Here is a 16,887-nt window from a genome sequence, read left to right as displayed (position 1 = left end):
AACATCACTCAGGACTGTATTTTCATACTGGAATAATTTTTAAGAAAAAAAAATCGACTTCATTGAGTGAGACCGCTGAAAGAACGATTATTGTTGATTTGAGATTTCATACAATGAAATTAAAAAGACAGCGTCCTACGCCTAATTATGTAGAAAAGGAGGTAACATGTTTTTTTTTTGCCACTGCACCCACCTTGACACATTTCAGATTTGCCCTATGGTTGACTGGTAAGATACCTACCCGCAATAGGGTATTTGACTGTATTTAAGATAAATTATTTCAAACCATGCATGAAATAAATCACCAGATAATTATTAAAAAAACTAAATAGGATAGAAAAATAAAAATGTGCCTTGAAAACCTGACTGCTTGAAAAACATGCAAAGAGAACAAATTGCCAAACGTGAACTATGCATCGTTGAAGAGTTCCATTCTGATCATCATCAGCAGTTCCACTTCATCAAATGTCACTTTTTAAAATGTAAATGCTTGATTTGTTAAAGAAAATACAAAAATCACTATATGTATGCCTTTCATATTTGAAGAGTTCACTCGATTCCTCATGGACCCCATCGTCGGAACTGAGTTTTGACAAAAACGGGACCAATCAATATATATATAAATTCAAACAAAAAAATAATTTTCAAAATCGGTTCAGAAATGACGGAGTTACGGAGTAACAAACATTAAAAAAAAAAAAACAAAAAAACACAACCAAATTGATAACCTCCTCTTTTGAAATCTTGAAGTCGGTTAAAAAGTGGTACAGATAAGATTATTTTGCTAAAAGCGATTGCTCGATAGATCTTATAAAGATGAGTAAATTATAAAGACTGTTTATCCCCATATATAATTGGATAGAGTCAAACCAAAATAAGTTGGCAGCGATTTTGATAGCTAAGACAGTGTGTTATTCTAAACGTCAGACATCTATAAATTACGTTTACTTAACACTTGCACATATAATTGCCTGTGTGCATGAGAATAGAGTTAGACAGACGCAAGAGAAGATTATCTATATACTCAGCGACAGTCAGGCTGCACTCAAAGCGCTCAAGGCGCCCAGAGTGGACTCTAGATTGGTAATATATAATGGTGTCCAAGCTCTTAACAAGCTTGGAAGGCAAAACAAAATGCAACTGGTATGGACCCGAGGACACGAAGGATTCATAGGCAATGAAAACTTACCAGAGCCGTATCTGTAAGTAATTTTATAGGTCCGGAATGAATCGTGGGGCTCTCACAGGGAACCATTATAACGGCTATCAAATGGCTATCAAAGACCACACTAAGACCAAACATCAAAAATAATGGGACAGTCTGACGGGTCTAAAGCACTCAGCTCTTTATGCAAGGAGTAGATTCCGGCTGGAGCAAAAAGCGATGGAAACTTAGCAAAAGACAACTCCATATTATAACAGAGGTGTTTACTGGCCATTAATACGGGGTCAAAGCAGTTTTGGCCAAGATGGGACACACTGACAACACCAATTGTCGAATGTGTGGCGAAGAGGAAGAAACAGTAAAACACTTGACGTGTCAATGTCACACCCTCGCCAGACAAAGAATGAAAGACTTTGGAGCAGGCTATCTGGAACCAAAGGAATTCAAAATGCTACCCATGAGCTCCATCATCCGGCATATGGAGATGGTCGGATAAGCTCTTGAGTAGTTGACGGATCTTTCCTAAGAGGGTATTAATTACACAAAAGATCCCTATGGATTGAAGTGTATCTGCAAGGGCTCCCGAAAACTACAAGATAAGGTAAGATAACACTTGCACAGGCTGGGCTATCAAAATCGCTGCCAACTGAAATTCAATTGAAAGTGGGTACCTACTTAATTAATTATTAATGCCATTTTGGGTCCGCTTAATCGGACATGTACCTACAGCCGATCTATCAGTAGTTACCTAAATTGCCAATTACATCCACACTTTATCGGGACCCAACAACATAAACTGCGGGCCAGGAGCATATTTCGTCAGTCATCGCCTCCCGGCTGATACTTTGTCAGATGATAGTTTAGAAACTGTTTTAAACTAAATAATAACCGGCCAAGAGCATGTCGGGCCACGCTCAGTGTAGGGTTCCGTAGTTACTCTTCCGTCACAATAAGCTAAACTGGAGCTTAAAGTATAGTAAATTGTTAACCAAGGGATGAAACGGTACCTTTCACCCGAGTTAAACAAATAGGCAAATTTGCATAATCAGTACCTGATTAAAGTAAGTCTTTTTACTATGAAGGGGAAACTTTTTGCGATAACTCATAAACAGCTAAACTGATCATGTCCGCTATAGTTTTCATTTAATTTCTTTCTTAAGCTCTACTTCCACGATTTTTTTCATATTTTTTGGACCTATGGTTCAAAAGTTAGAGGGGGGACACATTTTTTTTTCTTTCGGAGCGATTATCTCCGAATATATTCACTTTATCAAAAAATGTTTTTTGAAAACCCCTATTAGTTTTGAAAGACCTTTCCAACGATACCCCACACTCTAGGGTTGAACCGAAAAAATAATTTCCCCCCCACGTGTAGGGGAGCTACCCTAAAAAAAAATATTTTTTTTTATTTTATTGTACGACTTTGTCGTTTTTATTGATTTATATATCCATGCCAAATTTCAGCTTTCTAGCACTAACGACCACGGGGCAAAGCCTTGGACAGACAAACAGACAGACAGACGGACATTGCGAAACTATAAGGGTTCCTAGTTGACTACGGAACCCTAAAAAAACCGTTAGCCGGTTCTATCGCGGTGGAATGACTGTCAGCTGTAAAGTGAACATGTAAAAAATATGCGCTTGCCACTTTATGTGCGGCAAAGTATGCGTAATGTGTAAATTGCGTAATCCGTTTATGGCTTTTCAGGCATTTACGCCTGATGAAATGCTAAATGCAAAGTTTCATGATTTGTTATTGCTATCATAAAAGGTATAGCGCTTATTTTTGACATGTTCATGCGACCAACTGATGTTCTTACGCTGACGATTTTTTTAATTAACAACAGCATCTGAACTATCATTTGACAAAGTATTAAACGGGAGGCAATGATACATTTTTTTTGGTTTACGTGTTTCGGTGGCTGCCATTCCTCAACCCACCAACGGAGGGGAAGCTGACGTCCACGAGGGTTCATCATACCTAGCCGTTAACCACTACACGAGTTTTCAGCTGGGAGGCGATTGGTTACGGAAATTATTCCTGGCTTGCGGTCTAATTTGTTGACAATATTTGAAATGTAAAAAAATGGTTCATATGCAAATATATCAAACATTGAACATTTTTGGCAATTAGAGACAAAGTACTTTTTACTTTTCAAATATTGTAAAGTAAAGTAAAGTATAGGTAAAAAACTTAAGTAAGTCACCAGTAGGGCTAACATGGTCGGCTCTTTATCATTTGTCACCATGCTTGTCACTTTCTAACAAGTATGTAAGCGGGAAAGTGACGGGTATAGGGACAGGTGATAAAAATGGAACCATGATGCCACTGCTGTTGTATGTAGTTGTGACGTGTTCGAATAGACAATACATGTTTAAAAGACACACACAAACAAAACAAATGTCTATTCGAACACGTCACAACTACATACAACGGGTGACTTACTTAAGTTTTTTACCTATAAATCATTTATTTTGCTAAACATTATGTGTAGTTGGTGGATTACAAAGTTATTAAGTATCAATAATGTTTGTACCTTAATTTAGGCATGCAAAAGTTTAATTACATATTTACATAAAACTAAACTATTATAACATTATTATACATTATCTATTTACAATACCAACGCAATACTTGTTATTTACGTTTATAACATTACCTAGTACTACTAATAGGTACTCGTATTTATTTGCTGTACACATTGTTTTGTCCATGTCTAGTTAAAATTCATTGGCTTCACATGTAACAAATTCGGATACTGATTAAAAACATTTTTTGCCTAGCCATTTATGGAGTGCTTTTTGGAACTAATTTATTGGAAGACCAGCTATACAAGACGGTATCTTATTAGGTATACAGTGTGATTGCTATTCTCATTACATTATTACGATAAAAAGCAGTTTGGCTTTTACATCCAATTAATTTGTGTAATCTATTGCTTCGGGCAGATGGATTACCCTCAGCCACCGTTTAAAATAGTTCTGGGTGTTTTTTTGACAAATATGCACATTTCCGAAAGATACATAGAGCGCAAAGGAAGAATGTTATGCTTTTCAAATATTGGCTTGCATGAATGTCTTCTTTTTAGGTTGCCTAATGCTCGTATACATTTCTTTTGATCCTTAAAAGCTCTGTCTATCGATACCGAGTTTCCCCATATAATTATTCCATATCGTAGCACAGATGACACATATCCATGGTACGCTTTAAGAACTGTCTCTAAGGACGCAATTTTTTTTTAATTTTATTTAGTGCGAATACAAATCTGTTTATCTTCTTATTCTTACATACTAGTTCCTAGTTCTATATGATATTTCCAAGTACAGTTTTCATCTAGTGTTCCACCCAAGAATGTGGTTGAGTCTAATAATTCTATTTGTGCACCATTATAATTGATATTTAGGTTTAATTTTTGACTTTTATACGTTTTAAATTGGATTGCTTTCGTTTTATTTACATTAATTTTTAATTGATTTATGTCCATCCATTTAATTACATTATTTAAAGTATTATTTATGTCACTTTCAAAATTATTAGGATCATTATATCTAAATATAATAGTTGTATCATCTGCGAATAATACACATTTATGAGTAGTTATGTCAGGGGGATCATTTATACTATACAGAAGGAATAAGACAGGACCAAGAATACCGCCCTGTGGGACTCCGGATTGGATGGTTTGAAAGTTCGAGCGCTCGAGCTTCCTTTCATCATTTTTTTTTTAAAGTTTCAGTACATTGTTGCCGATTACTTAAATAGCTCGCAAACCAGTCATAAGCTTTTCCTCGTATTCCGTAGTTGTACAGTTTCATCATGAGTATTCGGTGATTCACAAAGTCAAATGCTTTTGACATATCTACAAACAGAGCAACAACTGGAATTCTGTTGTCTACACATTCCGATATTAGCGTAGCTAATGAAAAACACGCTAACGACGTAGATTTTCCTTTTTGGAAACCATACTGTTCTGTTTTTAGAACTTTGAATTTAGTGAGAAATGATATTAATTTAGTGGCCATAACCTTTTCAAAAATCTTCGCTAATACTGGAATGATGATAATTGGTCTATAGTTACTCATTTCTGAGCGATATTGTTAACGATGTATCAATAATATCAGTTTCCGTGAAACGGAAAACGATTTGAGGCTATTCATAAATAACGTCATTTCAAATTGGGCGATGTCATTCCCAAGATGACATCTCTCGCATCTTTAAAAAGTGCTTCAATGAGTTAAAAAAACCGGTCAAGTGCGAGTTGGTTTTACTCGCGCACCGAGGGTTCCGTACAAACTTTGAATTATCTCGTGTAACTATAAAGGCGAAAGACTTTTGATCAGAAGTACCTATACTAAGCATAATTGTGTACAGCGCCATCTATCGGCAAATTGTCTAACTAATTTGCGAGATGTAATGCACGTATGTTGGATTTTCGAGGATTATTTTCAAAAATCTTCAAAAATAGATGACGTAATTTATAAACAGCCCCTTGTGTCAGGGCCGACATTGGGACTGATTTCGGGGAGTGTGGATGAAATTGACGCTTAAGATTAAAAAAATAAATGTTTTGACCACAGCAAAGATTTATACGAATATAACCTTTCTATAAATCAAGCTGCAAACACCAACTCTCATTTTCATTCCGATGTGCATAGCGGCCATCATGAAAGGATGCTGTACTAGCACGTTGGCCACGCTGGTGAGCACCACGCCCAGCGAGAAGAACACCGCTTCACCCCAGGTCACCCCGCCGGCTGCGTCGTAGTAGTGGAACAGCCGGGAAAAATATCGTTTCCTGCGGACCAATTAGGAGGCCACTAGGTTTAGATAACCAGGTCTGAATTCGTCTTCTAAAAATAACCCACTGCCAATTTTCCTTAACCTTCAATTCAATGGAAAACAGGGTAGATCGTGATTTCAAATCTCCTTGGCGTTCCATACGTTTTAATGATCGGGTTAGGAGCAGAACGAGGGTTTTCGGACTAAAGGTTATAGGATGGTCCGAACTTTCTTTATAAGAGATAGCGTTATGGGCAAGTTATGGGTATAGGTCGTTCACAGAAAACAGCCTGATTTGTGAGGTCGTTCGACTGCTCGCGTAGCCAACATGCCAATCGATAACGCTCCGTAGCGAACGAAACACAACTGTCACTGTCGCACTAATACGGAAGAGTGATATAGAGCGATGACTACGCTACGCTACGGAGCGTTAACGATTGGCGATATCGCCTTTTACCATTAGGTTTGCAAGGCATGGAAAAGGCTCATTCCTTCCCGCACTAGTGAGATAAGTAGCACCATACGTACTGTAAATATTAGATTAGCACATAGATTCGTATTTTTCGCACTTGTATCGTACTGTACATATTACTGTGCGAAGTAGGACCAATGATCATCCCGTCTGGGCGGGCCTAAGCTCTAAGGGATGTGATACTGGACCACATTTGGATACGAGCGAGAGAGAGATAATAAAATGTTTGTTATAAACCATAAGTAGCTTACGTGTTGTTATGGGAATCTTGAATTGGATTGTAGTAACGGAGCACTAGACCCAAGAACAGCGGTTGCTGCAGCCTGTGCGGAAACAAAGTAGGTAGTTAGAGTGTGGCGATATTTTTGCCAAAATCTTTTTTTCTGATAGTAATCTTTCCATTCGCAAAATTTACCAATGGTTTTGTATCCTTTCGCTTGTCTTGCCGACGTTTATTTTCTTTTACAGATATTTTTTGTTGACAATAGCTTAGCTCCTCTTTTTTTCCGAATATTTTTTTTTTCTATTTTTTATTTTTCCTTAGAGCAGTTTTTTATCAATTTGGTGAAATTTATAAGTACTTAACCGGTAATCTATACTGTGCCTAATAATGGAATCTATATGTTTTGTCACAGTTGCAATTCCAATAGTTACTTGGGGGTTGTCTTATTTCTGATATCGTTACTTTTTAATTATAATGAAGTTTTATAATGACTAAAGAGCTCTGTCAATGTCACTGTGGAAAAACGGCCTGAATGTGACTAAATAGTTCCATTACTCGTAGATTTGTGTATAATCAAATCTGAAGTGGTTGTTGACGACGTATTTTCGATAAGATAATTCTGACCTAAGTTTTAGAAACTATAAACCCAAGTTTACTTATACACCAGTACCCCTAGTGTAACTAAATTCGATTTCCAAACGTGACGTACGCGTTTGCGTTTAGTCTCATTTTGTATTGGATTTCGAAAGAGCGCGCCAAGCGGGACGTTTTGGAAACTCAAAATCCTATACAAAATGAGACTTAACGCAAACGCGTTCGTCACGTTATGATGTCGATCAAAGTTACACTAGGGGTACAGTACCCCTAAGTCTCATTTTGTATAGGATTTTTGTAAAGTTACACTAGGGGTACTGGTGCTAAAATAATCATAAACAGGACTGGCAAGAAGGCACCCAAAATAAATATAACATTGGGAAACAATGCGAATAGAAACGGTGTTTTTATGAACGAAGGAGAATGGGAAATTTTATATTCGGATATTTCGGATACATAAAGATTGAGAAATTATGAGAATGGGATTGTTACTACTGGGGAAAAAAGCAAACCGGAGAAATAAGCTACAGAAAAAAAAACATTGGTAAAATTTGCGAATGGAAAGATTACTATAAAAAAAAAAAAGATTTTGGCAAAAATATCGCCACACTCGGTAGTTAGGGCACATAAACTGCTAGATAGAGATCACAGCCCAAAATACGGCTCAAAAACGGCGCACCGTTTGCGATGTTAAATAAATGTTTTCTATGTCTGTGTCTTGTTATAGACCGCGAGCCAGGAACAAATTTTCTTGACTAATCGCCTCCCGGGCGAAAACTCGTGTAGTGGTTAACGGCTATGTATGATGAACCCTCGTGGACCGCCGCTGCGGCTCCGTTGGTGGGCTGAGGATTGGCAGCCACCGACACGTAAAAAAAAATCGCCTCCCGTTTGATACTTTGTCAGATGATAGTTCATATGCTATTGTTAATTTAAAAAATGTGACAAAGTATCAGCCGGGAGGCGATGACTGACGCTATATGCTCCTGGCCCGAGCTTTTGTCGCATCGCTTTGCGGATGTTCTGTCCCTCATGGGCGCACACGTATGGCACATCTATAGAAAATATAGTAGGTATCCGTGATATCTATGTTTGTTTTGACATAAATTTAAGCATCCTTAATTACTCACCTTATCTTTACGTGAACATACATGGAACATACCGTATAATAAACTCCATGGCTGCTAGGATCAGTCCATAGAGCATGAACTCTGCGCCGAAGACTTTAATCAACGCCCTCCAAAGGCTAGGCTTGGAGTCTGCCGCGGTGGTTGTGCGCACTTCATGTTCCCAGGCCCTCTGTAGAGCATCACCTACGACAACTAATGGTTAGCCAGACGAAGCGACGATTGATCGGGGATATTTCTCTGATGGATTATCCATAAATAAACATAGTTTTACCTAAATTGTTAATTGAAAGAAATACTATAAAAGTTTATATTGAATATTTTTTTTAAGCACATGTATTTTACTTTACTTAGGTTGTCAGGGCGCCTAGGCCAGGGCATTGTAGGCCTAGGCGGAAATCGGGCCCTAAAATATCACATAGGAAGGTGTCTTTCTAATTGTAAAACATTAAAATTCAAAAACGCTATTAAATATTTATCATTCAAAATCCCACCATTATGAAACAACTCAAATAATGCATAAACTTACTATGCCACTCTTGTGGATAAAATGCAAATTTCTAATCAGTTTTCAAAAAAAAAGAGAACCTTTACGAGCTGCTGTGGTAAAAAATTACATTAGATTTAATTATGATTACCTACCTATTAAGTATCCTTATACTTCTTCTTCTTCCTCGCGTTGTCCCGGCATTTGCTACGGCTAATGGGAGCATGGAGTCCGCTTGGCAACTAATCCCCATAATTGGCGTAGGCACTAGTTTTTACGAAAGTAACTGCCACCTGACCTTCCAACCCAGAGGATAAACTAGGCCTTATTGGGATTAGTCTGGTTTCCTCACGATGTTTTCCTTCACCGAAAAGCGAATATCAAATGATGTTTCGTACATAAGTTCCGAAAAACTCATTAGCACGAGCCGGGGTTTGAACCCGCGACCTCCGGATTGAATGTCGCCCGCTCTTACCGCTAGGCCACCAGCGCTATTAAGTATCCTTATAGGTATCAATAAAATAAAAACATATAGGTATGAAAGGTAGGTACTACCTAAGACATCCGACCGGTGTTCTGGTAGAGGCGCATATAAATCGTTGCTGCCGATATCACGAGTGTAACCTAACTTGAACGTCTCCAATGTCCAACTGAAGAAAACAGAGAATACCTATACCTGAATAATAATACTTAATAAAACACACATATTGTTAATCACACATATTTGTCGGTCCTTATTGTATTTATAATTTTATTTGTAACGAATAAAAACAATATGAAGGATGTAATTGTACGGCCGAGGAATTAGATTTGTTAATCAAGTTTTGTATCTCCCTACTCTCCCTAGTGCATGGCCCCGGTGATTTTCTCTTCCACACTCAATAGATCACTCAATAGGGTAGTGGCACTAAAAATGACCGGCCCCCAAAAGATGAACATTTGGCCTTAAAATCGATATAATTAAATCGTGAATTATTTTGCGCACCTGAGGGCATATTTTCCTAACGCGGCAATACTTTGCCGAAGTTAAAATTTAAACTCCCACCCAAGTAGCACAGATAGCGGCATAACAGCCAAATAATGGAATACGAATACACTTGAAGCCGAGTATAAAAGCTGCATAAGAACTTTATCAGCGAGTTTTCAGCTTTTATTACTCTTAAATGGGCACAAAATTTGGCGACCTTAAGTTTACGTAGCTGCTAAACAGCATTGTAGCAACAATTTAACGGAGTTATAAGGTGTAACAGGAGTTATAAAAGCAACGTTAACGTTTGGCTGAATAAAAGGGAGTTAATATCAAAATACTTTTTCACTTGTGCCTTAAAGGCAGGTAATTAATAGTATAATATTAGTGAACGCAGGTGACATAAACAAACGGCCGCCATCACAATTATAACGTTTTGTTAAGTGTTATACGGATATTCCTTCAGTGGTACCGATCTTTTATATATTAATGCGTGAAAGATGTTTGGGAATGCAAGTTTATTGACATTATATATATACATTATCAAAGAAAATTTTAGTGCGCCACGAAAATAATCACTTTTCGATTATTTCAAGGTTTATTTTAGTATAGGCTGTTCAACTAAAAATCTTATCCCTAAAAGATGAACTATGATAATTTACTAGTTCATCTTTTGGGCTCAATTCCAATACATGAATTTCGCATTAATTTTGATAGTTCATTTCTTCAATACCGTGCGTGTCCAAAACTTGAACCAAGTAATTTGTTCGTTCATGTTTTGGGTAGCATTTTCGACACTGAACAAGTTTAATTGTAAAAATAGTGAATTTTATATCTACCTACCGATGTAGCTAAATTACTTTTTTATATTATTTACAATCACAAATTTAAAAAGAGTAGAAGTTAATTTATTAAGTCGTTTTAATTTATTCGTGGATCATATTTTCTTCTTGGAGCAAAATTCCACCTAGGGAATTTTTTTTCTCTCTGGCACAAATAATTTAAACTGTGATTTTAATACACCTTTTTTTTCGCTACCGATTATAATTGCTCAGTGGTCAGAATTTAACAAAAGGGCCAAAGTTATACCCTATCTATACTTGTTCATCTATTTGGCATCTTGTCGTTCAATATTAGGGTACTTGATTTTGATTTTATACTGGTTCATCTTTTGGGGTCAAAACGTTCATAAATAATGTTCATCTTCTAGTAATTTTGCCATATTTCATCATATAATATTTTTCATAAAAATACTGAATTACAATATGAGCATTTGGAATAATTAATTCGAATCTAGATTATATGCTGAATCATATCAAAAAATTAAAGTTGTTAAAAATAAGTTACAACATATGTAAGACAATCTAAAGTTGGGGTAGTCGCTTAACTGGTCATCTTTTGTTGATTTCACCCTATGTCTTTAATGACTGTACGGAGCAGGCAGGAACCGAGTGCGTCAGATTAATTGCGTGAAATACCACTGTTAGCATAGAAAGGAAAGGACAGTCAGCAAAAGCACGTACCAGCTTAGATCCAAAAATATTCATTGACAGCGATTTTTTGCTTATAAAAATTGCTACATTGAAGTAGGTACTTTTAAGGTTCTCTGGCTAGAAAATACGGAATTACCCGACTTACCCAAATGTTAAAATAGAAAAGATGTTCGCCGTATAGCGTGGATTTACTTGCCGCCTCTGTTTTGGTCCAGTGTCCATTATTAGCTTTAATTATACCTACTTAATCAACGTGGTCATGCCCTAATTGGCCACACGTTAAATCATGTGGGCATTGGAATTGGAAGGTTATAATTTTCCCCGCTGTTTTCTGATAAATTCACTGACACAATGTATAGAATCACACTAGAATATACATAATTTTGAAAATGAAAGCTAAATTCAATAGAATATAAGTATATGCTTTGTCGAATTAGCCGACAAAACAGTTGAGATTTAAGTAGGTAAATGAATGGATGCCATGTTCTTTAAATAATATATTTAATTGTTACATCAAATCCAAATTGCCTATTTAACGCTGATTCCAACGATATATAAGCCTAATTACCACGCCTTTTAGACCGCGAGCCAGGAGCATATATCGCCAGTCATCGCCTTCCGGCTGATACTTTGCCAGATGATAGTTTAGATGCAGTTTTGTGTCCGCAAAGTACAAAAGTTATTGGTTGGGCAATGCATTCATTTTTATAGCGAGTTACCTGATGATGCTTTAAGATTACCCTTGCCAGCTCTTTAGGTAAGAAAGCACATCAAATATTTTATGTAGGTATAGCAATCAGTCAGAATTATAGAATATATATTCTCAATTTTCGAAAGGAAAAAACGGTTCCCTTATTTATAGGATCACTTTGTTGTCCGTCCGCCCGTCTGTCTGTTTGTCAAGACCCTCTCAGGAACGCGTGGAGGTATCAAGCTGAAATTTATATCAAATACTCAGGTCTACTGTCCCTTGGAGAGGTAAAAAAATCAAACTTCTAAGCCAATGCAATCAAAAGATACAGCCGTTTAAGCAGCAAATTTTCGACACTCGCAAGGGAATCAAAACCTACAGGGTACTTCCCGTGAACTCAGAATCTTGAAATTTGGTGCGAAGCAACGTTTTACAGCACAGATAAAGGAAAAATTGCGAAACCTATAAATTTTTAGTTACATCATATAATAATATATACCTACAGGTTTGTACGGAACCCTCGGTGCACGAGTCCGATTCGCACCATGCCGGTTTTTATTCATATTTAATGCATGTTAATTATAAGATGTGTCCCGCCGAGTTTCTTGCCGGTCCATATTAGGATACCCTCCTCCAATTCAGGGGGGATTTAAATCTTCTCGGGTCAGAGGTGTAGGGTTAGAGCCGGTGTAGCTTTATTTGACGTTCATAAGCGCATTGTAATATGCCTACTTGAATAATAAAATATCGTTATCTTTATCTTATAATTATCTAAATAAAAAACGGTAGCCGGTTGTATCGCGGTGGAAAGACCGAAAAAAACGTGCCTTACCACTTTATGTCCGCAAAGTATGCGTAATGTGTAAATTGCGTAATCCTTTTATTTGAAACGCCTGAAGGAATGCTACATGCAAAGATTTATTATCATAAAAAGGTAAAGCGCTTTTTTTTATATGTTCATGCGACCAGCTGACGTTTTTACCACCGCGATACAACCGGCTGACGATTTTTTAAAATTAAAAATAGCATCTGAACTGTCCGTGTCCTCTGACACAATTTTTTTCCGTGTTTCGGTGGCTGCCATTCCTCAACCTACCAACGGAGTGGCAGCTGACGTCCACGAGGGTTCATCATACACATCTAGCCGTTAACCACTATACGAGTTTTTGGAGGCGATTGGTCATGGAAATGTTTATCTGGCTCGCAGTCTATTTAAATAACCATTCATAAAAAAATTGTCAAAAATTAATTTTTATTTTATTTATTTGGTGGCTGGTTCATGCGACCAGCTGACGTTCTTACCACCGTAATACAACCGGCTTTTTTAATTAAAAATAACATCTCAACTATCATCTGACAATGTATCAAACGGGAGGCGATGACTAAATTTTTTTACTTGTTTCGGTGGCTACCAGTCCTCAATCCACCAACGGAGCGGCAGCTGACGACCACGAGGGTTCATCATACATAGCCGTTAACCACTATACGAGTTTTCGCCCGGGAGGCGATTGGTCATGGAAATCTGTTCCTGGTTCGCTGTCTACATCGCTTGAGACAAAAGTGCATACTCACTGCACCTACTTATCCCCGTGTAACAATAGGGAGCGAGTTAGTTACAAATACAACAATATCTGTATTGTTTTTGCGCACGACAGACACGCAACCTAGCGTCCACAAGTCTAGGGGAAAACGTCAATTCACTAAATCTTATAAACTACTCCAAAACTAAGAACTACTGAACGGATTTTCATACAACTTTCATATATCGATAGAGTGATTCTTGAGGAAGGCTTAAGCCCCCTCCAGACTATGCGCGTGAATCGCGGCGCGACTTCGCGGAGAGAACATACCGCGACGTTGACTCGCACAACTTCATGGCGATTTCCCAGTTTGGTTCGCGACAAGATGGCGCCGAAGCGTCAGCTGATCGGATTTAGTTTGTGGCAAGGCACTGATTCAAACTGGGAACTGTCAAATTGATTTTGGTTGATCAAGTTCGCACCCAGTATAACCAAGTAGCCGCCATAGAAGGTTATGAAGCCCGCTCCAGACTATGCGCGTGAATCGCGGCGCGACTTCGCAGAGCGAACATACCGCGACGTTGACGTAGACTCTACACTTGCACTACTTCACGGCGATTTCGCAGTTTGGTTCGCGGCAAGATGGCGCCGAAGCGTCAGCTGATCGGATTTAGTTTGCGGCAAGTCACTGATTCAAACTGGGAACTATCAAATTGATTTTTGGTTGATCAAGTTCGCACCCAATAACCAAGTAGCCGCCATATAAGGTTATGACATTTAACATATCAAAGGGCACACACTCGTGCGCTAATCGAGGCGCGAAGCCGCGAACGCGAGTGTGGATGGCCCTCGCGTCGATTTCGCAGATTGTTCACGCCTTCGCGCCTTATTCCCCGTTTTTTGTCGGTATTTGGCCCGCGTCAAAGGAGACGCGAAGCGCGAACTTGCAAGACTCCACACTCGCAATCCCTTCGCGCAAAAAAACGGGGAATAAGGCGCGAAGGCGTGGACAATCTGCGAAATCGACGCGAGGGTCATCCATACTCGCGTTCGCGGCTTGGCGCCTCGATTCGCGCACGAGTGTGGAGGGCCCTTTATGTACGTGCGTGGTGGGGGTAAGTAAAGCGATCCCAGCGCATAAGGTGGTAAAAATTTGAACTAACTGCGGATAGCGTCTTTAACATTTCGTACAATTATATGGCTCGAAATGAAACTTTGATTTACGATTACTCCTGAAATATTCATTTAAATTGTATGGTGTAAGGGACCATTGTAATCTGTATGAAATGCTTAATGTAACTAATGTATTTATTTTGATAATTGTTAATAATGTATCCATGTAAATAGCTTTGCAAATGCCACATATTACGTGATCTTTTTCTAGAAGCTAAGAATGGATATAGTAAGTTATCCTTAAAATATAGACATTTCACATCGCAGACTTTTTTGTAGACCTATAAATGAGAAACAACCCCATCATACATTGTGTTGTTATAGCTCAAACGGATTAGGCAGCGTTTTCGATTAAAGCTCCTAGCCAGCGTGATTTTTTCCGACAACATCGTTATATTTCAAACAATTTACACAAAACCTTAACAAGTTATATACTAAGCCTTCCTCAAGAATCACTCTATTGATAGATGAAAGTCGTATGAAAATCCGTTCAGTAGTTTTTAGTTTTGGGGTAGTTTTATAAGATGTAGTGAATTGACGTTTTCCCCTAGAATTGCGGACACTAGGTTGCGTGACAGTCGTGCACGCTCCCAATTAAGCTGCGTTTTGTTTAGAGCAAATGTTTGCTCTTCCTATTTATACTTAGGGGCTGCTTAGGGGTACTGAACACTAAGTGAAAACGCGGCTTTTGGGACACATAGAGGTACAATAAGTATAGAGATGAAATGGTAGAGCCGGCAGATGACCGAACGCGATGCTCTTATGGAACTTTCAGTAGGAGTAGCAGAGAAAGCCCTATGATTGTTTGTCATTGTCACAGTCTCATTTTTTTTATTCCCCACCGTACATTTTAGTGTGGCTTATGGTGGGCAACAAATAACACAACCAAATTACGTAGGTTGTTTTTGGTATGTTGTCAGGAATGTTAACCTGTGTATTTAATTTGGCGTATTGCGTATGTTCTATCCATGTTCCCTCACGAACGCACGCGTGTAGCACATGCTGCATCTAGTTGATCCTACCATCTATGCTCGGACACCTCTTTTCTTGGTTAAAAGGAGTTACCTCCAAGGTGGTCCCATATTAATTTGGTTTTGATCTGGTGGGATCCATGAGGAATTGAGGACACTCCTCATTTTTTAATGGCACGTGTATGGTGATTTGACTGTATCCTTAAGCAACTCAAGCATTTCCTTGATGCCTCGGCAGGAACAGCAATTCGTGGATTCGTCTTCTTTGTCGAAACTCATTCACGAATTGCCATTTCCCGGCCTCTGCAATAATGTACTATTTTTTCAAATAGCTTGAACAAATGACACTTTTCCGATCCTATAAATTGCCGAGGTTGTGTCGCAGCCGGTAAAACTATGTAGGAAAAGAATAGAACAAGAAAATGAGAGGCTAGCGTATTTTCGGTAGAAAAATACACTTCAATTTTTTATCAAAAAAAGGCGGCAAAGGAAATCTTTTCAACTATCACCTTCTTCTTTCTTCGGAATCTTTATACTTTAGCCATGTCCATCTGTCTGACTGTCTGTCCGTCTGGCTCCCTGTCTGTCTGTACGTCCGCAACTTTGCTCCGATGAATATATAAATCAATTACGTCGTCAAACTCGTAAAATAAAAACTAGAAAATAAAATTTTTGGCTCAACGCTTTAGTGTGGGATGTCGTTAGGTAGGTCTATTAACACTAATACGGGTCTTCAAGAATCATTTTTTGATAATCGTTATATTTACGGAAATAATCGCTCTGAAAGAAAAAAAAATATTTTCTCCCTCTATTACCTCTAACTTCTGAACTATGGGTCCAAAAAATATGAAAAAAAATCGTGGAAGTAAAACTTAGTAAACATTTCAAGGAAAACTATAGCGAACCTGATAGGCCTACTTAGCCGTTTCTGAGTTTTGGCAAAAAGTCTACCTTGACGGACGGGTAACTACGGAACCCTACACTGAGCATGACCCGACATGTTGACGGAGCTAGAGAGCGAGACGAAATTACCAGGAATTCTCCTAATGTGCACTTTACCCCTCCTTACTTTACCTCCGGAATATCTTGAATTCAAATGCAGTTGTGTGTTAAGGTCAAAGAAGAAACGCTCAGTTGAGAACTAGGCAAGTCAGTTATAGAACACCTAGTCTATTAGTTCTATTACCATCTTGTATAGCAAATTAAAAGCAATAAACATATACT

At 38.2% G+C, this 16,887-nt stretch overlaps 1 protein-coding gene across 3 annotated transcripts in view; it reads right to left on the bottom strand.

Moving 5' to 3' along the window:
* Nucleotides 1-11,587, bottom strand: part of LOC133528225 (probable multidrug resistance-associated protein lethal(2)03659) — a 51,089-nt gene extending 39,502 nt beyond the window's left edge. Inside the window, exons 1-5 of one of the 3 annotated variants that reach the window (XM_061865507.1) lie at nt 11,454-11,587; nt 9,404-9,498; nt 8,397-8,547; nt 6,669-6,740; nt 5,766-5,961 (exon numbers count right to left, since the gene is read on the bottom strand). In XM_061865507.1, the coding sequence (XP_061721491.1) occupies nt 5,766-5,961; nt 6,669-6,740; nt 8,397-8,547; nt 9,404-9,498; nt 11,454-11,530 (591 nt within the window). In that variant the 5' untranslated portion in view covers nt 11,531-11,587. The remainder of the gene's footprint in view (nt 1-5,765; nt 5,962-6,668; nt 6,741-8,396; nt 8,548-9,403; nt 9,499-11,453) is intronic. The other 2 variants (XM_061865516.1, XM_061865524.1) reach the window with 2 other exon arrangements.
* Between the last annotated feature and the right edge of the window lie 5,300 nt (nt 11,588-16,887).

This window comes from Cydia pomonella, chromosome 1 (assembly GCF_033807575.1).
Source record: "Cydia pomonella isolate Wapato2018A chromosome 1, ilCydPomo1, whole genome shotgun sequence".
Classification (NCBI taxonomy): Eukaryota; Metazoa; Arthropoda; class Insecta; order Lepidoptera; family Tortricidae; genus Cydia; species Cydia pomonella.
Note: the sequence above shows the minus strand (reverse complement) of the source record. Positions and strands in the feature narration are given on the sequence as shown.